The sequence below is a fragment of the Pan paniscus genome, chromosome 6 (assembly GCF_029289425.2).
Source record: "Pan paniscus chromosome 6, NHGRI_mPanPan1-v2.0_pri, whole genome shotgun sequence".
NCBI lineage: Eukaryota > Metazoa > Chordata > Mammalia > Primates > Hominidae > Pan > Pan paniscus.
The window spans coordinates 59,374,936-59,400,134 of NC_073255.2; the positions used below are offsets into that span (position 1 = coordinate 59,374,936).

The window sequence follows — 25,199 nt, forward strand, 5'->3', positions numbered from 1 at the left end:
TAATAAAAAATAGAATGTACATCTCAAATCTTCACCAGGGCAGATAAGTAGATTTGTTCCACATTCTGAAACTTATTGTGATTTTTTGTGTCTAAAATAAGATTCCTTATTTACTTAGTCCCAGGGAACATTACATAAGTATTGTGCTATGCAAAAGAAAAGCAAATAAACAAAACAAAATCACGTAATGAAGACCTTAAAGGTATTTAAAACCCCTCCCCCCTCCAAAATACATGGAAGATGAAGGAAAAGAAGGCAGGAGGTACGTAATTTTTTAAAAAGTAAACATAGTATGGTAGGCTTTTCTTTCGAGAAAATTCCCTCATTGCGTGACTTTTTGTACTTTTTCTCTTCTCCGTCTGCCAGCTGGAGCGATATGGCTCCTGCATGAGCTGCTTGTACTGAAGGCTGTTCAGCAAGAAATTCGTGTGAAATCGTAGCATGTGATGCTCCTGGTTGGAGCAGTTAATAACTGGTTAAGCGGCATTTCCCTAAATGGCTGTTTTCCTCGGCCCACCCGTCTCTCATTGCTCCCCGGTCCTCAGCAATGCCCCAACTCCCTCCCGGAACCTTTCGCTCCGAGCCCCCCGCCAGCGCCGCAATCCCGCCACTGTATTGTCCTCCTCAGCACCGAGCGATCTGATCCGCCGAGCCAGAAAGACACCCGATGGGGGAGAGAAGCAAAGTGGGAAAAAACCGACGTCCCTGCTCTCCAGAAGGGAGACCCCAGCGGCGCCGCCGAGCCCTGAGCCCTCCGCGGCCGCCCGGCGCGAGCTCCCGGGCGGGGCGCTGTCCAGCGCGCACAGAGTTAAAGGCATCATCGCAGCCATTAGAGGGAAAAGTTGCGGCGCCGCGAGCCCGGCGAAGTCCTCAGCCCGCCCCACTTGCCCACTCCCCACTTCCCGAGCCGGCTCCGTGTTTAGGGAGGGCAGTGATCACGCAAGCCGGAGCGGCGGGCTGACGTTGGACGAGCTGCCAGGTAGCTGGAAGCAGGCAGCCAGACAGCCGAGACACTTCCCAGCGATTCCAGCCTGGGCTCCGCAGGAAGCCTCGCTGAATCCCAGCCAGCTGGTTCTAACCTTCCAGAATCGCAATCCCTTCTCCCCACAGCCAGCCCTCGCCGAGCAAGCAGCAGGATGTTTGCAGTGTCGCGCCCAGGGCTCTGAGACTGAGCCTGCCATCCACTCGCACGCCTTTCTTTCAGGGTTTTTCGGCTGTTGGCTACACTGATGTGACCCCCCTCCCTTTTTGGAATGATGGGGATCTTTTTGGTGTATGTTGGATTTGTTTTCTTTTCCGTTTTATATGTACAACAAGGGCTTTCTTCTCAAGGTAAGTCTTGCTCAATGGCAAATATACATTTGCTTGCGTGTGTGTGCGTGTTTCCTACACTCAAAAAGAATGGACAGGCAGATAGAATAAGCTTCCTAGCAAGTAACAGTGGGCTTAGGCTGTATAAATAGTGTTCTGTTTGACGATTTTTTTTTAAGTTTATTAAACTGTAGACTAGCTAGGCTGGAGAGAAAATCTAGCTGGTGCCTGACAATGAAGTGGGCTCCTCGGTGAGCACAAACACAGGGTCGTGTGGTGTGTGTGTGTGCGTGTGTGTGTGCTTTCTATCTGTGTGCATGCACAGGGTAGCCACTCATGCATACATAATCATCACAAACAAACACAGGGCTGGATATTGGGACTCTCCATTGCCAGTCCCTCTTCCTTGTGTAGTCAGACTGGGCTTAGAGTTTCCCTTTTCTAGGTCCGTGTGACTCCTTTTGTATGTGTGTTTATCAAAGGACAGACTCCTCTGAGGACCCATAAAAAGCCACAACTTGCATGACAAGCAGCGGCAGCCTGCTGAACCCGATTGTTCAGGACATCGTAGGCTGCAGTGGTCGTTTCAGCACCATGAACAGATCACATCTCTGGTGCCAAAAGACTGCATCACTTCTGCAAGCAGAAATGCCATACTCCTTCTGCCAGCTAGAATAGAAAAGTCCTTTTCCGATCAGAATGTCTCCTTAATAGCTTCCCTGTTTTAGGTACAAATATAGTTTCATTTCACTAGAGATCATTTTTGGGATTTCATAAAATGTTGAAAAGAGACAGTGTCTCTCTTTAAACCGGGGGTGAGGTGAGGGGTGGGGGGAGGAGTGCATCCACCCCAAATCATTTCTGCATTCCCCATGGCCCTCTTCTCCATAAGTGTGCATTGTGGTTGTGCATTTCCACTGGCCATACAAATCTTCCCAGGACTGCTTTTAGGGAACCATCAGCTCTTTGCAAAGTGCCCCTTAGATAAGATAAGAACAACCACGTTGGTAACAAGATAAGAGCATTGCATGTTCAAGAAATGCCTTTAGGAGGAAGGAAACATTATATTTTTGTGAGTTTCACCAGGGTTGCATGAATCTTGCAAACTAGCAGTGTCAAGGTTGGTAATGAAAAGGCTGAGAAACATCTCCATAGTGACTTCTAAATAATATTTAATCTGAACTAAGCCTGGATGTGTGATCATTACATCTTAAGATGTATGGCAATTCAAAATACAGTGACTTGATGGGAACAAATAAAGGTTAATTTGGAGAGAAGGAAACATATACAGTTTATAAAGTGTGCAACTTGTTTCACTGCTGCAGGCGTGTTTCACTGGTGTTGCTAATAACCGTTTTGATGTATCAGGAATGTGCATTTTGACAGATAATCATGATCTACTCTGTTACATGAAACATCCAGTTAGTGGTAGATTGTTTAGAAACTTAGAGGCAAGAGACTCTCCTCATTTATCAACTTGACAGATTGCCTAAATTGTATCTCACTGACTCTCTCAGTAAATGTTGTGGAATACTGCAATCTGACAAAAGGTATTTGGATCTACCTGCGGGGATCTTGGCTAAGAGTTATTGGCAAGCTTGTTAACCTTTCCATTATCTGGATTTGATCAACAACATAGTGATTTAGGTATGATACCAAAAGTTAGACAGGAAAGAGGCAAAGGAAGGGGGCTGGGGGAACCAGACGAAGCCGAGGATGTAAGAGAGGGGTTTTGTTGCTATTTAAGTCCAGGAAAAATGTAGCGAGCTCTCAAGGAAAGAGACTCAGGCAAGAGGGGTGTGGATATTCCAACAGGATGCCTTTCTGTTTTGCAGCAAAATTTACCGAGTTTCCGCGGAACGTGACGGCGACCGAGGGGCAGAATGTGGAGATGTCCTGCGCCTTCCAGAGCGGCTCCGCCTCGGTGTATCTGGAGATCCAATGGTGGTTCCTGCGGGGGCCGGAGGACCTGGAGCCCGGGGCCGAGGGGGCCGGCGCGCAGGTAGCGGAGCCCGCCGACCCCGCGTCTCCCCTTCGCTCGCCCGGTCCTCAGGGTGTCCGGCCCGGGGCTGGGGGCCGAGGTGCTGCCTGGACACCCCTGGGGACCTGCCCGGTTCTGTGGAAGCGAGTGACCCCCAGGGCTTCTAGGGAGGGAAAGGGAATTTGTCCTGGGGACGCGAAGTTAAAACCCAGAAGGAAGTCCTGCTGCCCAGTTTCTTCCTGTTAAACCGGGAAGCGCCTCCTCCTGTAAGTTCTGGTACTTAGGCAGATGCCCGCCTTGCCCCTACCGCGCTGCCACATCCCGGGACATCCGGGAGCCCCTTTCCAGGACGAAAGGAGTGGCAGGGGAATCGGTGGGCGGCCTCCACCCTCCGCCCCACCCCCTCTCCCTTCTCGGGGCACCAGGCACCATCTGGGACCGCAGCCCCCAGGCTGAACAACCAGAGAACCAAGGCGGCCAGCTCCTCTCATCTCCACTTCTAACAGATATGTGGGGTGTCGGGGAGAGAGGGAGAGAGAAGGAAAGGGGGAAAATGGAGGAGGGAGAGGAGGAGAGAAGAAAGGGGGAGACCGGGAGAGGCACAGAGAAGGAGAAAGAGACGGAGAGAGGGAAGGGGGGAAAAGGGGAGAGACGGAAGGGAAAGAGAAGGGAGGGAGAAAGAAGGTAGAAGAGAAGGAGAGAGGGAAGGGGAAAAGAGGGAGAGAGGGAGTGAGGAGAGGGACAGAGAGAAGGGAAGGAGGGAAGGGAGAATTGGAGTGGGGAGGGGAGAAGAAGAGGGGGAGAGGGATAAATTAGGGGGAGAGAGGGAGAGAGGGAAGGGGAGGGGGAAGGGGCTGGGAAAGAGGGAAGGGGGAGACGGGAAGAGACAGTGAAGGGGAAAGAGAGAGGGAAGGGGGGAAAAGGGAGAGAGGGAAGGGAAAGAGAGAGAGGGAAGGGGAAAAAGGGAGAGAGGGAAGGGAAAGAGAGGGCAGGGAGAGAGAAAGGAGAAGAGAGGGAGAGAGGGTAGGGGAAAAGGAGGGAGGGGGCGAGAGAGGCAGAGAGAAGGGGAGGGGGAAGGAAGAGAGGGAGAATTGGAGTGGGAAGCAGAGAAGGAGAAGGGTAGAGGGAGAAAGAATGGGGAGAGAGGGAGAGAGGTAAGAGATGGGGAAGGGGGTGGGAGAGGAGAGAGAATGAGAGGGGGAAGGGGGGAGGAAGAGAGGGAGCAGGAGAGACATGGGGGAGAGAGGGCACAGAAGGGAGAGAGGGAAGGAGAGGAAAAGGAGAGACGGAGGGAGAGGGAAGGGAGAGACAGGAAAGGGAGAGGGAGGGAAAGGAAGAGAGGGAGAGAGGAGTAGAGAAGGGGCAGGGAGAGGAGAGAAGGAGAGTGGAGAAGGGAAGGAAGAGGAGAGAAGAGAGGAAGCGAGGAGAGAAGGAAGTAGGGGAATGGGGAGTGTGGAGGGGACGGAGGGTGACTTGGGAAGAGACAGGAGAGAGGGTGGTGAGGTGGGGAAGGAGAGGGAGAAAGGAGGAGATGAAGAAAAGGAAAATAGCGGGAGGAGGGGAGAGGGGAAGGGGGTCCGGGCAAGGGAGACCTAGTTGAGCGAGAGGCGGCGCCCCTGCGAGCCAGCAAGAGAATCTGGGGCCAGGAGCGCGGGGCGGGACGGCAGGCGGGATGGTGGCCGGAACAAAGGCGCGAAAACTCGTCCCGGAGCACTTCACCTTCACTCACGCCGGCCGCCCCACCCCTGGCGCCCGCCCACCTCCGGGCGCGCGTCCGCACGGGTCAACCCGCGAAAAAGACCCGGCGGCTCCCGGCCCCGCCTCCCGAGCGCAGCAGCCGCGCGGCAGGAACAGCGCCGGGACAGCCCCGGGGAAAGCGCGGGGACGGCGTGGGGTATGCCGGGGACGGCGTGGGGTATGCCGGGGACGGCGTGGGGTATGCCAGGGACAGCGTGGGGGCGGTGCGGTCTGGGCCTGGACAGGGGTGGCCACGCCCCTGGTCGCTTCCCTGTCCCCAGGTCACCCTGACGGCCCTGCCCGGAGCCGCGAAGGCTATGCTCGCGTGGGGGCGGGTGGTCGGGCGGGTCTGGCGCGGGACTGAGCGTTCGCTCCTTGCCCGCAGGTGGAGCTCTTGCCCGACAGAGACCCGGACAGCGACGGGACCAAGATCAGCGTGAGTGCGGGGGCGCGCCAAGGGCCGCGGGCCCAGGCCCGGGACGCACAGCCCTTCCCTGTCCCCGAGAAGGCGGCTTGCCAGCGCTGCAGGACAGTAGGACAGCCGGACAGCCGGGTGCCCCTTGCTTGCCTCATTAGATACATACAAATGGAAGCACATTTAGAGTCCCTAAATAAAATTACATATTTTAGTCATGTAAATGTCTAAACATTCTGGAGGATCGTTTGCTATCCAGAGAAGTTGTGTGACACTTTCTTTCCTTGCTTTTTGTAACTTACCTAACAGTAAGAGTAAATACATTGCTAATATCTATTCAAAATTATGAAAACAATTATATTTTAGTAGAAAGTAAAACACTAACATAGGAAAATATTTTTAGGGAGAAAAATATAAAGCATCCAACAGGATACTGAAATTGTGATGAAATTAAGCAACTAAATTTTGAATGTCACTTTAATGCATGGAGTGTATTTCCAGTGCTGTTATTAAGAATATATAAATATAATGCCAAAAGCCAATATAAATGTAAAACCATTATTATAGGAGCTTGACCTATTGAAAATGTAAACTTATAGTTCCACTCTATTGCTTATTACTTTTAATAAGTGTGTGTAAAATTTAAAAAGTGAGTCTTATTTTTTTACTATACCTCAAATAAGCCGCATAGCATCAGTTAATATTAATAATACTGCTTCATTTGATAAATAGAAACGAAATAGTTATGTAATACAAAAGGAGGAAATCTGTTAAGCATAAACATATTATTGTTTGTTTTTAGAAATCTAAAATCCCAATGACCTACATTTTAAAAGAAAATGTATTTTAAGGCTCTTACAATAGCGTAAAGTGGTAGAAGATTGGACTTACATCATAACTAAAAATGTACAAATATATTGTACACAGAATCTAGTTCTGTGACCTAAATGTGTAATCTCAACATGGAAGAAAAAATGACAAAGATGAAATATCAACCATAAACTCTGATTTAAAACTCATAAAATTACTGACTTTTTAGAATACTTCAATTATTCTTATATCACAGAAACTGTTGTTTTCCTACAATATTAGAAAAGCTTTATTGGTAAAATCTAGTTTTTTCTTAATTATTTTATTTTTCACATACATATATAACTAGATAAATTGCTTGGTGACTATTCTTCCTTCACCCTTCACCTTTCTCCCTATCATCTAAAGGCCAGTAACAAAAATAGTCTTCATACATCCTGACCCCTGATGCATACATTGAGAAACATGATTACACACACAACTGTTGATAGTATTACCTATGCCAATAATGCATAAAAGTTAATGAGTAGAAGAGAGTTTTAGACACAAACTGAGGCAGAAAGTAGTTTGTTCCCTGTTTACCCACTGTGTGACCTTGAACATATTTTCTCAACCACTAGTTATTAACTTTGAATTCCCAGGAGAGTTGTTATAAAATACTGATGATATAAGCTCCACCTTCCAGAGATGCAGACTTAATATTTCTGCATTACTCCACATGCCAGTATTTTTAATAGCACCCCAGGTGATTCTAATGTACACTCAGTGTTGAAAATCACTGACCCAAACACCCCAAGCCTCAGTTTACTCAACTATAAAATGGGATAATAATATAAATACTCTAACTACCTCAAACTTTGTTAGGAGATTTAACCCAGAATAAATGTGAAAGTATTCATTTCATTTTTATAGTATTAGTATATTTATATATAATTTTATATACACATAAACCCATAGGGTTCAAATGTTGGAAATTATTTGTATATATACCTCTATATGTAAAAGCAGATGAGTGCTTCTCAGGTTTTCCTAGTAATTTATGGCCGTTTGAAAGTGTAGTGGCCATTAGCAGAAAAAATAACTTTCGGCCTCCTTCATTTCTTTTCTGTATCTTTCAAAATGAACCAAATTCTTGAATCCCAAATGTCTTATGAACCCTATCATTGTCTCAGTTATGAAGAACATATGATTATGTATTAAACCTAACTGTTCTGATAAAGATGCTCATATATATAATATAGGATATATAATATAAAATCATATATCTAATATATCTATCAGATATATGATCTTGCTATTAATCTGGAATAAAACTTATTAGAAGAAATAAGAAAGCCAATTTCAATTTTGAAAATCAAGCCAGTGTTTTATCGATGGCATCCCAAGTCCCTGTAGCATAAAGTCCCTATAATGGCATGGGATACATACTTTGAGCAACAAGACTTCAGGTGATATGAAGCTGTACCCCAAGCCATGCCACCCTATGACTAGAGGCAAGACTGCATCTAAAATTTAAGAAGAAAAATATTAATATCCAAGTTCATTAATAGCACCTTTAGTAGTCATCCCAGTGTGGGGATACAAGTGCATTCTCACTCAAACTCATGACCAACAAAATATTTTTGTGATGTCTCAGAGTTGAGGGAGTTAGTTTATAGCCCACAGGGAAGAAAAGAGGTTGTTTCACCTATAGAGTTGGCCTTATTGGTTTGTGCTTCATTGAACTGAGTTAAGCAGGCAGAGGCCAATCCCATGATGGAAAAATGACGGAGCTGCTACTGGCATGTAGACAATGGGGGGCACGTGGCTGACAGAATCTGGCACTGGCTGCATTGAACTAATTATCTCCTGAGTCTGCAAGTGCAGTGGTTGGTGGAATAGGATAGCCAAGGCCTTCAGATGTGACGTTAAGGAAATAAAAAGCTCCTTCACTATGGCTATGGGGCCATTAAGACCCTTTAACTTTCCAGTATTAGCAAGCTCAGGGTAAAAAATGGGAACAAAATCATTTGATGTAGCACTTTATTGTTTTTTTTTACCTGCAATTTTTCAGACAGTGAAAGTCCAAGGCAATGACATCTCCCACAAGCTTCAGATTTCCAAAGTGAGGAAAAAGGATGAAGGCTTATATGAGTGCAGGGTGACTGATGCCAACTACGGGGAGCTTCAGGAACACAAGGCCCAGGCCTATCTGAAAGTCAATGCCAACAGCCATGCCCGCAGAATGCAGGCCTTCGAAGCCTCGCCCATGTGGCTGCAGGATATGAAGCCCCGCAAGAACGTCTCCGCAGCCGTCCCCAGCAGCATCCATGGCTCTGCCAACCAACGAACGCACTCCACCTCCAGCCCTCAAGCGGTAGCCAAAATCCCCAAACAAAGTCCACAATCAGGTATGGAAACCCATTTCGAGCCTTTTATTTTACCACTCACAAACGCTCCACAGAAAGGTCAGTTGTATAGAGTAGACAGATTTATGAATGGTGATTTTTAAAATCGGAGACCTAGTTCAGTGCAAGTGATTATGAGAGGTGAGCACTGAGCCTGCACCAATTCACTCAGAGCTCAAAGCATGTGGGTGCACCCCGTCAGTCCCCTAGTGGTGCTTCATTTCCAGGGCATCTGAGAGCTGGACTCTGGTTTTTATCCTTTCTGTATTTACACATTATAAGAACAATAAATCATGTAATGTTGGTTACATTACAAATGCATGTTCATTTTCTCTACAGATTTATGTATCGATAATGACCCAAATTAAGAGGCTTTCACTTAATCAAAATGTAAATGAGAGAGACATGCCATATCATGCATTTTCAGCGACCCATAGCTCTAAGCAGGACTATTCTCCAAGGGCTTTTGATTTTGAAGGAGAAACCTCAGCTGCCTGTGATGATGATAATGGAAGGATGGAGGGGGGATTGAAGACTGTAAGTGGTGCAAAGATAAGGCAACTCCTCTGTGAATTTGCCTTCCAGGCCAATTTAGAAGCTTAGTCACAGGATTCTGAAGGCAGCTGTGCAAGTTAAAGCTGTTCTGAATGGCATTAATGTATGCAGTCATTCAGCCAATGGAAACGCGTGGAAGTTTTAACCTTGATGTGGGATAAAGGCTTCGTGGAATGAGCAGTACCCTGCACAACCCCGCGGCCGTCCCGATTTCCTCAAACACGTGACATGGGATGAAGGGAGCACAAACATACTGACTTTATCCTTCTTTAGGTTTTTCCCTAAAGAAGTATTGATGCTACCATCGGTAATGGAAAATTATATTGCTAATATTTAAGGTCTCTTCAGCCATTAAATTAAAAAGTCTGATTACTTCACCAGGATGATTTCTGAGATCTCATCTCATATCGTCCTGAATACACAGACACACACACACGCACACACACACACATCTCAGAAATCATCCTAATCAAATATAGACTTTATATATATCAAATATATATATACATATAGAAATACATATAGGTGTGTATCTTTAAGTCCTTGCTTGTGAACAATGCTTTTAAATGTTTTTAAAATACTGTATGCCAAAATAGGTTTTCTCTTAATGCTTTACTTCCTAATGGATGTGATTTGCAGATTTGTAGGGCACTTGGATTAGGGTTCTCTGAGTTTGCCCTGCCTTATAATGTAGATGAGCAACTCTCCTGGCATGCCTTGGTCATTGCAATTTATGTCAGTCTGATGAATAGATGGCTTAGCCTCTCTGAAGCCCAATGTGTGTGGATTTGTCTAATTTTTTTCTTTATAATCTTTTCTGCTTACCAAATTAAAGGACAAACTAATATAGCTGGAACATATATGTGTGTATCCATACACACTAAACACACAGGTATATGCTAAATTGTAATGGTAACCAAATGATGGTTACAACTTTGTGACTATTATTTGAGGAAGATTTAATGTCTTTGGAGTGATTTTCCCCTCTTTCTTCACATTATCATAAAAGAAGTGAGACACTGCAGGCAAGATTACAGAGTAGCCTAAGCAGACAATTTACAACCTAATTAGCAAGAACTCCAAATCATGGAAGTGAAATTATTATTATCCTACATAGACTGTTCCAAGTTAGATGTCATCAATCTGTTCGGCAGAATAAAATCAAACAGATTACCTATTCCAAGTGAAGAATTCCAAGGGTAGAATGAAATGCTTTATCTATTTCTAGAATGTTTTCTTAGCTTTTGGGGTTTAATAATGCAATCTCAAAATATCTATTTATTTTATTTTAATATCTCTTAGCGCTGTGATTAGTGCTAAATGATAAACTCTAGATCTCTTCTAACAATTATCAAATAAAAATTACTGCTCTTTTTGCATCCCATTGCCAGCCTTGCTGTCAGATTCAAAATTGCTTTTTCTAGATGTAAAGGTAGAAGGAGAGAAAAAAGTGACTCATGAAGTCTATATTCATTAAAAGTCCTGTTCACTAAACATATCTGCTTATATCAAAGAGTAACCTGAAATATCTGAAAATATTTAATTTCAATATTTCCAACCAGTGAATACTGGATAATATTTTTATATACTTCTATCAACATTTTCTAATTTCGATTTCAGAAGCTGGGGCAGTCCAGTCACTCACTTTACTTATGTGTAAGTTCCTATACTTGCACAATTATTATATATGATTCAGTATCTGGGGTGGATATTTATATATTATATTCACTGTAATACCCACATCCTGATTTATGATTTTTGCCTCACGATTTTCAGATTATATTCAAATAAAGCTTATTTCAATACCCATGCTTCATTTATTCATTCATTTATTCACCTTCCATCCCTCCTAGGAACTCACATACCAGGCACAGGGACACAAACATGGAAGACACACTTCTTCTCCTCAAGGAGTTTGTATTTTAGTTTGCAAGAAAACAAAATATTTGTACATTCCATTTATCATCCATCTTTATTTCATTATTCTATGAAAGGCAAGATGTGATGAAAGCACAAAAATCAAAATCTTGCTTTTGGAAGCCAATAGCTATATTGTACTAGCCTTTTATCTTTTATTGTTTGATACAAAGAGGCATCCTTCATCTATGGTATATGAGACACTGTCATCTCTGTCACAAAAGCTGGCCCGTTTGGCCCTTTATTTTCATCATAATCTTTTGACATAGTTGACTAAATTATTTAAACTGAAACACTCACCTCTTAATTGATACTATTTTTCTTTCAAAGAATTTCTGTTTTTAAATGAAGGAAAACATATTAGCTGAAAATAATTTTATATAAAATCTTCAAATTTTCATACAATTAATTTAACCAGTTTTTCTAGAGCAGAGATTTACATGAATAGAAGAAGATGGAAAAGATAGTCTATGACCATCTGCCTATCACAAGATAAAGCTAACTGTTATTTAATATGGCTAGTCCCATACCTTTTCCAGATATTTTCCAAAAGTTTTGGAGCATGTGACTTTCCCCTCCCACTTAAAATTCTTTTTTATCTTTGTGAATCCTTCACTTGTAAAATTATTTGAATACTACCTCCATTTAGTAATCAGCAATTAAAACAAAATAATGAAGCAAAACGGTTAGGCAAACAGATAAACAAAACTTGGCTTTTGCAATCCCTTTGAAGTTTGCCGTCTTCAATTGTTCTGAACACTCTCTAGTTTTGTGTACCATGACCACCTTAGATCATATCAAACCCACTCCCCTCTGCCCACTTTTTTTGGCTCTATTTGCAAGAAGCTTATCAAGAGAAGATGCCAATAAATATGATGTTATCAGGAAAGCAATACATAGAGTTAGAAGCAGAAGAAATGTTCTATAGATGTTCTGAGAAGGTGAATTCCTGCTTCTTGCTGGAGGAGTCAGGGAGGGCAACCTGGAAGAAGGGACTTGGAGGATAGGGAGAGTTCATACAAGCAAATATGGAGAAGAAAGACCTTTCGGAGAGGAGGGTGGCACCAAGCACAACTGACTGTGGAAGTCCCAGGATCTTGACCAGGATGGAGTGGTTTAGGTCCCTCTTCGCAGAGAACACAGGACTCAACGCCCCTCCACCATGCCCCCAAATACCCCAATATACTAAGCCATTCTCTACTTGTTTCTTCCTGTCTCATCCAGTGTCTCCAATCCTTCCAGAGGTCAAACATCTCCACAGACCACCTCTACTAGTCCTTCCTTTCTTCTCTCTGTCTTCACTTTTTTCTACTGACCCCCTTCCCACCTTCCCAACGTCACACAGAACTGTGAAGCAGCTTCCTGCTCCTCTTCCCCAACCTGGCCATGGATCAACCCCTGGTGTGCAGAGCTGCATGCTGGCTCCTCCAGGTAAATTGCCCAGGTCGCTCGCACTCCCAAAGCTGTCATGCAAGTCACTGGTGTCTCCTGCTTCCAATTCCCCACCCTCTCACATCTCGTCCTTCCCAGTCTCTAGGCAGCCTTTCTCCCTCGATCACTCCTTCCTGACACTCTTACCTCTCTTCTCTTTGCAGGCTGGTCCCCTATTTACTGGCTCCTAGCATTCTCCTCTCTCCTTTATTGGCCTCCTCCCCAACTAAATTCCTCTCTTAAATATAGTTCTTTTCCCATTGTCAACTGCCTGATCTTCTCATCCACTTCCATGGTTTTGACTGCTAAATTTTCTTAGGAAATTGTTCGAGTCACCTTTGTACTTCTGACTCATTTCTGTAGATCCAGACTCATGTTCACTCTTGTCCCCAAAGTATCTACATATATATCCTGCAAAAACTGTGGCAGAGTAAGGATGTCTGCACACTTGTCTCCATCCCACGCATTGAAGCCTATTTTCCTTCCCCTGAGCATAGGCTGGCCTGTGACCACTCTGCCCAATAAAGTATGAAGAAGTGAGCTGTGCTAATTCTAGACCTATCCTTTACAGGGGCTGGCAGCACCTGCTGAGCCCTCCTGGAAGCCAGCCACTGTGGAAGCTGTGCAGCCACCTTACTGAGTGAAGGCCAGCCAAGGACCTTGGTGTGCGAGCCTGGAAGCAGCCTTGGGCAGCCAGTCACCCCAGCCTTCCTCCAGCCACAGCTCCAGTGGCTGTCTCATTGCAGCATGAGGGAGCCCAAGCAAACACTGCCCAGCTAAGTACAGACAACACGCAGAATAGAGACAGATGATGATCTCCTGTCGTTTTAAGGCACTAGGTTGTAGTGAGGTTTGTTTCATGATAGATACCCAGATCAGACATCTAAAACTCAAATATTCAAGACTGAATTTATCTTAGCTTTCTCACCAAAAGGAAATGTTCTTCCTCCTATGATCCCAAACTCTTTTAATAGCATTCATCACAGTCATTGGTCTTGAGGAAGCCTTGAAAATGTTCTCATCTCTTCTGTCAGCTGCCACACTGAATTGTCCTAGTAATTGTCTCCCTAAAACATCCTTGAGAAACTGCGTCTTTTCTGTTCTAACCAATACTGGTTTCATTGTCAACACAGGCCCTCTTCACTTTCCTCATCTAATCCAATCTATTCCAAAAAGAATTTCTTGTTTTAACTCTACTACAAGGGACGTATCACAACAGAGCATGTGTGAAATGATTATTTTTTTCAAAGTGCCAACATTAGTTTTTGTAGTCTAACTCCAGCCTTGTTTCTTCTGAGTTCCTAATCTCATTCAGTCTTTCCATTTGGTATTGCCTGAATGTTTTCAGATATTTTGTTACCTCTATGGCTTTGCAAATGCTGTTTCCTTTGTATGAGTCTTTTCCTATTTGCTGAGTTCCTACAAAAATGCAAACTCCTTTGTTAAAGCTTTCTCCTTTTCTCTTAGTCAGAATTGGTTACTCATCAAGTTCTCAGCAATTCGTTTATACTTACTTTGAAGCCCTCACTGTGCCTTGTATTGTTGAACCTTTAGTGCTCAAAGTCACACATTCTGGAAAACCTCTTAGTTTTAAGCAAACTAGGACAGTTGATCACCCTAACTATAACTTCTTGGCTACAAATACTATAGCTTGTTTCTGCAATTCCTCTATGTGCCCTGAACAAGTGGGGCTCATGTTCTTATTATTTTGTATAATTATGTTTTCATAATTAGATAATTTTACCACTACTCTAGAACTGATCAAGACTCCCAAACAGTGTTTCTCAAAGTGAGTTGTGCAGCCTACCTATGCCAGACTCATCAGGGAGCTTATTAAAAATTCGTATTCCAGAACTCCACCCAGTGCCTACTGAATCAGCATCTCTGAGTGTAGAACCAGAAATAAGTATTCTATGTTCCAAAAGTTAAAAGAATCATTAGCTTTTTGAAGTTTTTCAGGGTAAAAAAATTTTCTTCTTATCATTTACTATGAGATATATATCTGTATGTGTATCTGTGTCATGCTACAAAATACTTTTTTTAGAGGCTCTGTTCTGTTGCTCTTATTGTTTCCAATGTTGGGATGGACTTTCGTGAAGCTGTTCACTCCTGTGATCAACAGCTGGTATTTGTAAGGAAACTGGCTGCGGTGAAGGTGGTACTTGTGTCTCCGTGTGTGGAGTCTGTAGTAGCTCAGCAGGAATGCTGATTCTCTGAACTATGAAATACAATTATTGTGTGTTCACCATGATGTGAACCTGACTGTTAAGAGGCAGCTGCTGCAACAGCTGCCAGGAGCCAAGAGTGGCCACTTTCAGCAGGGTTGATCTTAACACAGGATGTCAAAGTCATTGGGAGGAGGGAGATGAGGGACTGAGGGTCTTTGCAGGGAGAGTGCTTGTCTCATTTAATATGTGAGTAAATGGTGCACTGCTTTGAGGTAGAGTCAGTCATATAATTCAGCCCTTACTGCTGATTTTTGTTTAAATGATCCAACTTGGCTGCTTACACAGGTTAAATTAATTTAATCATTGTAATTCTATCATATAAATGGCAACTATGTAAATCAAGTGTCTATGAATAAGACAAAAATAGATATAAGGGAATGATTTGGATAATACAGGCCAAGGAATCTGCTAGGGCTATATTTGAACCAGAATTATGTAGATTAAGAGTCTATACTGGTTAAATTCTCCTGCAAACCATATTTAATTTTACTCATTGAAGTTCAGAACTATTTGGGCCTATGATATCAAGGTTGGATGGGTTTTTCCATTCATAACTGGCCACATGAAGGCTTGCTTGTGACTACTAGTTCCTCTGTAATTAAGAAGACATGAAACGGAATTTGCCAGTGTTCTAAGTTCTTGTCTCAAGTGATTCCATGATGTCTGCCACTTCAGGAAGCCACCAGAGGAGCAGCTTCCTGGCTAGATGGCCAAAGTGTTGAAAACTTGCTAGAAAGGCTTCACTCTGTTGGTCACAATAACACACACCCTAAAAGAGCAAGAAAGGTCAAGAGCTCCTTCTTCCAAGGACCACTTCTGCCACTGATAGGCTGAACCAGTGCCTTCATCTGAGCAGCGAAGGGGCATAAATGAGCAGGGACACACTCCTCAGACCTTCTGCCTCTGGCTCTGCCTACTCATTGGTAGAGGCACTAGTGCACAGTGGTTAAAGAGGAAGGCTGCTTCACATCTCAGCTCCATCACTCACAGCGCAGTATGTCTGTTCCCTCATTTCTTTCTTTTTTTTTTTTTTTTTTTGTTGTCGTTTTGAGATGGAGTTTTGCTCTGTCTGTCACCCAGGCTAGAGTGCAGTGGTGTGATCCCGGCTCACTACAGCCTCCACCTCCCGGGTTCAAGCAATTCTCCTGCCTCAGCCTCCTGAGTAGCTTGGATTACAGGTGCGCACCACCACGCCCGGCTAATTTTTGTATTTCCAGTAGAGACAGGGTTTCACCATGTTGGCCAGGCTGGTCTCAAACTTCTGACCTCAAGTGATCCCCCCTCTTTGGCCTCCCAAAGTGCTGAGATTGCAGGCATGAGCCACTGTCCCCGGCCTGTTTCCTCATTCCTTAAATGAGAACTATACTATAATCCTCACAGGGTTTTGACAATTGAAGGAAACGATGTACATATGAAGATTGACACTTAATAATCCCTGAATGAATGGTGACTAGTTGCTGTAATAATATGACTATTATTGCATATGCTTATATACAATTATCAGCAATGAAATGATTAGAGTTAATGGTCTTTACCACCTGGTTCTTCTAGGCAAATATCTTCCTTGCTGGTTGTGTGGAAGTGATGGGTTGAGGAAGGAAGACTAGATCTCCATTTCTGGCTTATGTTTTATGATTTATAATTTCAGAGCTTGCTTTTTTTTCTTCTGTCACAATGCCATTAATTGATGATAAATTTTCCTCTAAATAAGCACAACATATTAGCCACCAGCTGTCTTGCCCAAGGTTGTAACTAGATCTGTATTATAAAACATGATAAAATTCCAAAGGATTTTTAAGAATTTAAACTGCAACCTGAATAAATAACAGGTATTCTAAAGCCATAATTATACAAACTGGTGTTCATCTTAATTAAATTCAAGCTTTCAAAAAAGATTTTCTGAGTTTTTAAAATCACAAAGTAATTAGCAATACATCTGAAAACATAAACAAGTTAGAATATTATGTAAAGCCTTAAAAAGAGACAAAAATAAAATAGGAATATAAATTAATAATTAAAATTTCATAGTTTATGGTACCAGGTAGATACAGATTTGATTCTTAGATTTGCTATCTACCAGCTTGTTACTTTGGGTGAGCTGCTCACAAAATCTCTCTGAACCTTAAAGTCTTATGTATAAAACTGATATGGTAATACTTATCTGCCAAGGGTCATTTTTAGCATTAAATGAGATAATGGATTTTAAAAATCTAGGAGAGTAAACCTAGCATGTGAGTGAGCTCAGCAATGCCTAGTTCTCTACCTCTTTACCTACCAGATAGGAAAATATGCTACAAAATAACTATTATTTAAGAGGACAATAAAGAAACAGAAATATGAATAGATATTAAAGAAAATAAAAACAAGCCTGGAAAGCTCGAAAATTATACAAAATAATATCTAATGAATTTAAAAATGTAACAGTTAAAGAAGGACTTATTTAATTAATAATGCCAAAAGGAGACATATGATCACAGTTTACAATATATATCCAAATGAAGGCCAGTTAAAGAACTAAGCAGAAAAGAAAAATCAAATATAGGAAGATTAGCATAAAATAAGATACTTGTGGCTTTGAAGGTTAAAAGTTACAAAATAATTTGCAAGTGAAAATATTTTGCTATAACTTTAAAATTTTATTTAACTAAATAATATGTAACTAAAAAGTAAAGCATCAAACAAGGAAATATTTGTGTCTAATACTTAGGAAAATAATAAATGTCAATATTTACAGATGCTGTGATTATGTAACCCACTCCTAATCACTCCTAATCAATCGTAATAGAGATATTAAAAGTGATCATATAATATGAATAAAATTAAGATAAAAGTATAAACTTAGGTCAACCTTCTACATAACTCCAATACCAAAATAGAAAATATTTTAGGAATAATATTGAATCCTCAATAGTAGCAACAAGTAAAAGATATAAAATATATAATCTTTTTTTTACAAAGTATGGTTGCAAATAAGTAGTATGAATATGAAGACCACTAAAACACTTCATTGAGAGAGTTTAGGTTTGAATAAATGAGTTACAATGCTATGTTTTTGGATGGCCCATCTCAGAACTGCAAATCTGTCAGGTTTTTCAGAAGTATTTATAGATTTGATGCAGTCCCAGTCAAAACCCCTTCTCATTAAAAAAAAATTGACAGGTATAATCTTGGCAAAAGTTTTCTAAATCAACAAGCATCATAAAGGTTACAGTGAATCAGACATTCTGCTACATTGCCACTGGCATGGTGAATCAGTACTTCCCTTGTGAAGGAAAATTTGTCAGGGAAGAGTACTCACAAGGCTTTAGATTGTGCAGCCCATATGTCCCTGAAATCATACTTCTGAGAAGAAATTCCAAGGATATCATAGCGAGTCATGAATTGCAATACTTACCATGGAGTTTTTCATACACCTGGAAATACACAGATGACCAAAAGGAAAGTTACCTAGTGAATGTGTTAAAGCATACAGTGAACATTAAGCAGCTTCTAGAATCATATTCTCAAAGAATGTTTGGAGACATTAGAAAGGATTCAGTACATGACATCACATGAAAAAACATAGGATACAAAACTTTAAAGTGAAAAAATATATAGCATACAGAACTTTAAATCAGTCTGAGCCATGTGCATAGAAAAATAAAAGAAAAAAAGAAAATGTACAGCAGTCAATGTAAGTTATGATTTTTAATTTTTTATTGTTTCGCTTGTTTATAACTTTTGTACAATGATAATGTATTACTTTGTTATAAGCAGAAAAAGAAAATTTAAATTTTTTCCAATTAAAAAATGGTAAACAGTTGTCTCATGAGAGAGAAAATAAATTAGCAAACACATAAAATATTTCAACAAATAAAGAGAAGCAAAGTAAAATAATGGTGTATAATTATAGAGTGCATGACAAAATCTTAAAAATATCTACACATGTACATATATATACCCAAAGTACTGTTGTGAAAATGGTCGGTACTCAGAAATCGCTAGTAGCATTGAAATTAGGAACTTTGTATTTTATTATATCTTATTTCCTGGAGGCTGGGTAGAGAATCTGACCATCAAGTTAGTCTTGTTTTTCTAAGCAAATAGGTGTGATCTTGATGAATTCATATTGATTAAATAAACACATACAAGCAAATAAAATATCATGCAATCATTTTTCCTGTCAATGAGATGACTCACACAACCCCCAATTCCAAGGGAGATCAAAGTGAGGAGCAATGCATTGTCATTGGGAGTATCAAGGGAAATCGGACACAGGAAGATTTATAAATGAGAATTATGTTTTACTTAATGCAACTGCTTCACAACAGACTCTGAGAGAGCATTTTTGCATGAATTCAGAATCCTATAGGTATAAAACATACCTAATATAGGTGAAACAGTGCTTGAATTAAAGCAAATAGTAAAATCCAGGAGTTGTGATTTCTTCTTCCATGAAGCTGACAAATATGAAGCTGTAGAGAAAATTTTAAAGATGAAATTAAGTTAAGCAATTTTATTATCTTCACAGACAAACATTTTAATGAAGTTAAATAATGCAGTGAAATACTTCAAATTTTAAAATGTAAAGGTATCAAGCACTGTGCAGTGAAGGGCTCTGTTATGAGTCAATGTTTCTCTTGCTTCATTTTGATGGCTTCTGTTACAGACACACCCTGAGGAGCCTGTTCGTCAGCCTTGTATATAATCTTTTATCTTTAGTTTTTCTGATTAAACAAATCCATATGCTATGAAGGCAATTTTCTAACTTCTAGCGTTGTAAATAGTTAATTTGAAAAATCCTACATTTAGGGATTAAGCTGTAGAATCACAACCACTAAATAGAAAAAAAAAAGTTTAGAATTTAAAACCTCACTCTATTTCAAACTATCTGAAAATATTATAAGGGTTGTGAAGATAGGAATTGTGTCCTGAACTTTGGGTGTCATTGCAGCACCTAGCATTGTGTTTAGCATGTACTTAGAGTTAAATGTTTAGGGATAGAAAGTTACGTTTTGGTTTATGTATAGTGCAAAGCACTTCTGAGGATAATACCACTGCTAAGAATATCCATGAAGTTTAATGTAATTTGGTGAACGTTTAAGAAAACAACTCCAGACTGCCTATGTAGCAATGGTCAGAAAAGATTAAAAAACAGCCCTTGGACCATCCTTCATTATGTATTTGTGATGATAATATTAATTTATTTAAAATGATATTTAATGACAAATTATGTCTGGGAAGTTTGATGAACAAATTCCAGGCAATGGCTTACTTCTGTCCTTTTATTTGTATATCTTGATAAATGAGATGTGAATTTAAAAAATCTTGCGTCAAATATTTCTAGTTACTTAATGCTGATAGCTAAGAAGATAACTTCTACTAATGAAGATAATTAATAAAGCATTCTAATTAAGAAAACTTGAAATAGCTAAATTAAGGAAAAGGGTAAGGCCACTGGCTCAAACTTGGAAAATATATGGGTAAAATCTTAAGACATTTTCCTTGTATTAAAACAGGTGTGTTTTCTGAAGCCATGTAATTTATGCTTTTGTAGGTCCTATTGACATTAGGTCCTCCAATAATTCCTTCCTCAAAGTCAGACATTAATGAACCATAAAAATCAGTTTTTTAGTTTTTTGTTTGTTTTTTTGTTTTTGAGACAGAGTCTCACTCTGTCACCCAGGCTGGAGTGCAGTGGCGTGATCTCGGCTCACTGCAAGCTCCACCTCCCGGGTTCAAACAGTTCTCTGCATCAGCCTCGCAAGTAGCTGGGACTACAGGCATGCACCACCACGCCCAGCTAATTTTTATGTTTTTAGTAGAAACAGGGTTTCACCATGTTGGCCAGGATGGTCTTGATCTCTCGACCTCGTGATCTGTCTGCCTCGGCCTCCCAAAGTGCTGGGATTACAGGCGTGAGCCACCGCTCCCAGCCTTTAGTTTTTATATTTATATATCATGGCTATATCTTTATTTTTCAATTTACATAAGAAGATATGTGGAAAATGAAATCACATATTTGGAGCCATGTTTCTTTCCTTCTTTCTTTTTCTTCTATTTTTTTCACTCTGAGTTCCTCAGTTGCCATTTCTTTAAAAATATGAGTTGTTTTTCCTACTTTGATGAGAGATTTTTCTCTGACAGTATTGGTGATGGAGATCTATAGAAACATTCAAAGAGGGCGTGGATAAGGAGAGGTATTCTTTATTTCACCAACTGATGAGCGATTTCTCAGATATTCAGCCAAACTGACCTCTGTTTCCTCAACTCACGAGTTATTCTTTTCTCTGCCCTTTTCAGTTAGTAGTCAATAATACTAGCTGTGATGCACTTCTGTTGGCTTCCTAATTCAGGGCAAGCTGTCCTGACTGAGCCGGGGAAGGGCTCTGGGTGCATGATCGCTGAAAGGACACCAGTGCACATGGATGCCATTTGTCTCCATTGCATTCCCCAACTTCAATACACTTTCTGAAACCCTTAGTCAAATTTAGCACCATTCATGATCAGGGCAACAAAACCACATGTGGAATTCCTAATATGGAATTTGTGATTATTCAAATAAATTTTGGATTAAAACTACCTATGCGTGATTAATAAAGAGAATGCTAACGAATAATGAAAGCAGACAGGAAGCATTTTTAAACTCTGTGACTAAATAGTTTCAAGCATTTTAGCAACATTTGTCTATATATCAGTAAATGTAGTGCTAATTATAAATCATTCTTATTTATGCATTAAAGCAGTTATTAAATATATGTGGTATTAGAATTTCGTTCTTGGAAAGGTTTCTGTTTGTTTTTCCACCAATTTATATTGTTCTCCTTTGCATTTTGCCAAAGCCATTCATATCTCTATGTATTTTTAATAAGCAGAATTAGGAAAGTATAAAGTTTTCAGATATGAGGAATTGCCAGATGAAATTATGATGCAAATATTTGTACCATCTTAGCTCTAGAGTCAAACAGAAACTGGATTTGAGTCTCACCTGTACTACCTACTAGTTGAATAAACTCCAATAAGTTACATAATCCCCTTCAGCTTCAGTTCCCTATCAGTAAAATGATTATGGTTACCTCCTGGGATCACAGCCAGAGGTAAAGAAATCGTAAGTGTTCAAAATTATTAGCAGCTTCTATCATAACCATCATCCCATCTGCACAAAATCAGTTCTTGCTTGAATGGGTGTGCTACCATGAAAATGTGCTGTTTTCAGATGTGCAGTGTCCCCAGCAGGAGGAAGGCAGCATTGTGTGCACGCATCCACTCTTCAGTAGCTGCAGGAGGTAGAAAGGTCTGACAGCTGCAGAGCAGGGTTCTAAGCAACAAGAGAGAACAGTCTCTGGTGAATGGAGTGGCACCCATGCACCCTGTCCTGTAGACCTGCGTTCATGGGCAACTGTACTCTCCCTCAGCTACGGTAAGAGCCCTCATAACTAGAACAGAGCTGTAAATTTGCTGACTAAAGGAAAGCAAGAAAGGGAATTTAAACAGCTGCTACCAGCATGCCAGGGCACACAAAATAGGCAATTTATGTATTAGGTCAAAGTGAAGCACATTTCTTTTAAAAAACAGATTTCTGGAAGAAATTGGCACCGGACATGTAAGCATTCTAATAAAAAGATATTCTTCTCAAAAAATTATGGGATAAAATCATTCTATTATTTGACCTTTCCCCTTAAACAGTGATTTAGTATGTGCAAACCTGAATAAAAATTGCATTAGAAGCTAGCTCAGTTTTTCTCACACAGCGATTTTCATTTCTGAAGCTGGCATCTGTAATAAAAGAGAAATATGTTGAAGGGCCGCGTCTACTCGAAGAGCTGTAATGGACACTCAGTTCTTCATAAGCTGGCCTTCTTCACAGACAGAGAAGTATTTGACTGTTGCTACTTTTACTATTGGAGGATTTCCATTTTTAGGTTTGTTGTTATGAGCCTCACTAATATTCACTTTTACAAAACAAAGATTCTGGAGTCAGACCATGCAGCCACAGTGGGGTGACGAGTGGGGGTAGAAAATGTTTTCTTTCTTTTTTCTTGCTCCTTTTGATTACATTAGATACCCAGACAAGAAGAGAAAGAAGAGAAAAGCTGATCAGGAATCACGCCTAATGCTGCAGAACGATGCCCTGAAAATGCTGAATGTGCCCCCTATCTAAGCCAACTAAACTTGTATTTACACAGGAAATTAATCCATCAGAAAATATTCAAAGCCAAGAGAAAGTAGATATTTGGAGAACTTATCAAATGTACATGGAATAAGTTGTTTACTTAGTTTTCTCCACTCAGTGCCTTGAATTAAATACCCACATCCTCTTCTGGGATCTCTCCTAGAGCCCAGAGCTCTGGTTCTCATTCTCTCCCAGTCACTAACTAATGATGGCACTTTGACCCATCAATGTAAACTTTCCTGGGCCCAGACTACCAAATTTGAATAAAAAGCTTGGAAAAGAGGTTTTTGAAAAGAAGAAGGAATGCTAAAATAATAGTGGAGCCAGGTATTAAATGAATATTTAAAAGAATTCAGAGGAACCTTTGTAAGCTGTAAACGTCTATGCTATGAAAAGTTCAAAATATTGTTATATCATAAGAAATTTGGTACATTACAAAGAACAAAGAAGCTTTACATTTTATTAATGCGTTGAAAAACCAAGAGGCTGATAATGTTTTCATATCCAATATCAGTTCAGAGTTGGGGAAAAGTTAAGTTTTATATCAAGTATGAAGTATGTTATATGTGAACTATGGTATATGTGGTACATTTCCTCTGAAAAGATGAGTATACATTCAAATGATAGCTGCACATCTCAATTTAACAAATGTGGGGTATTGCAGAAAGGTTGCTTGCCTCAGGTGGTTTCCGAAAGCGGCAGATTTCTGCTCTGTGCTGATGGACCACATTGCTGTTTCTTCATATCTTTGTCTTTGCATCACTCCCTGCTAGGATGAGTTATTTCACTTTGCTGGGTTACATATTCCTGATCTGCATATTTGCCACACAGGATTGTTGTGAGGATTGACCAATATGATGGAGGCACGGTGCCTACTGCATGTTGCCTGGCACCTAGCAGGTCCCCAATAGGTTCAGCCGTTTTGGAGGGCAAGGTGTGGGCACGCGGAGGGATGCAGCACTGTTCAGCATGCCCACTGTCTCCCAGCCTGATGACTGCAGATGCAGGGAAAAAATGGTAGCACAGACGGAGGTCTAAACTAAAAAGGAAGGTGCTGAAAGGCAGCTGAGCACTTCTACCTGGCAGACATATGAGAGGGGCACGGAGGGGCAAGAGGCACGAGAACAGGAGCTGGTGGCACTCAGGCAGTGACGCGGAAGCAGGCCCTGACCTCTCCAGGCAGTGGCCCTGTCTGGCTGGCAACAGGCAGTCCACTGGAGGGAGGGGCAGCCTCACACCATTTCCGCCAGACTGCTGAGGCTGCCAAGATCTCAACTACTATGTTTTGATTGTTTTTAATTTTGCTTTCTTTTTGTAATGAAATATATGGAATTTCTGTTATTCTCTGAAATCATACGATAGTGAAGTTAATATCTGGAAGGCTTTTTCCATATTTCTCCTTGGCTGGGCTTTCATTTGTCAACTCTCTTGAGAAATGCTTGCCTGATGCATCTCAGGGGAGGCGAGGCCCACACCACTCTTGCATGAGGAAGAGAAAAGGATGAGAAATGGAAGCCAAGTTTCTGCCCTGCTTAGACTTCTAAGACTTCTCAGACTCTTCCATTTACAAAATGGAGAAAACACCTCCTCTGCCTTACAAAGACGGGGGAATTACAGTCGCGAGAGCACTGTGAAAATCTTCAAGCATAAAAACAAAGCAAATGAAAGGTATCATGATTAAATAGATGTCGAAGGACGTTATGAAATGGCATTCTGTGTCCAAGAGAAACCTCTAGGTCCCATTAGGCCTCTCTTCATCTAGGCCTGCTGCCTGTAAATTTTCTTCACATAATGTAGATAATAGCATCTTCCTTTCTTCTTCACAGAGCATTTTATGTTGGGGGTAAAGTTTGAAAACTCTCGAGGCCTTGTTGTACACATTGAAAGTAATTTTTAAACTTGCAAAAAATTTTACTCCTTGCTTTTAATGAGCTAATAGCATAATCAGTGAGGTGAGATACAAATATGATTAATTACACACAATGTAGGCCTGGTAAAGAACCTAGCAAAAGAAAATACTGCTGAAGTTCAGAGGAGAGAGAGATTACAACTAGCTACTAGGAACAGATAAATGGACAGGCAATTATCTGAGGGCAATAGTTGCTTAAATGTGTGACTGTATTAAGGGGAAAACATTATCCTGCTTGGCCTCAGCAGAGAGCAAAAGAAACCAAATAAAACAAAATAGGCAATCCTATCACAATGCAATACCTGGCATACTAATATGACAAGAGTAAAACAATTCTACACAGTTATTATGCTCACTTTTGGAAAC

General features: G+C 41.1%; 1 protein-coding gene across 9 annotated transcripts in view; it reads left to right on the forward strand.

Annotated features, from left to right (window-relative positions):
- The first annotated feature begins 667 nt into the window (after nt 1–667).
- VSTM2A (V-set and transmembrane domain containing 2A) overlaps nt 668–25,199 on the forward strand; it is a 28,864-nt gene continuing 4,332 nt past the window's right edge. For 2 of the 9 annotated variants that reach the window (XM_003815816.5, XM_034964122.3), the window contains exons 1-4: nt 668–1,332; nt 3,147–3,313; nt 5,415–5,465; nt 8,308–8,644. In XM_003815816.5, coding sequence (XP_003815864.1) covers nt 1,254–1,332; nt 3,147–3,313; nt 5,415–5,465; nt 8,308–8,644 — 634 coding nt within the window. In that variant the 5' untranslated portion in view covers nt 668–1,253. Of the gene's footprint in view, nt 1,333–2,262; nt 2,384–3,146; nt 3,314–4,844; nt 5,187–5,414; nt 5,466–8,307; nt 8,959–9,226; nt 18,431–25,199 lie in introns of those variants that run through there. The other 7 variants (XM_008968835.4, XM_008968833.4, XM_008968836.5 and 4 more) reach the window with 7 other exon arrangements.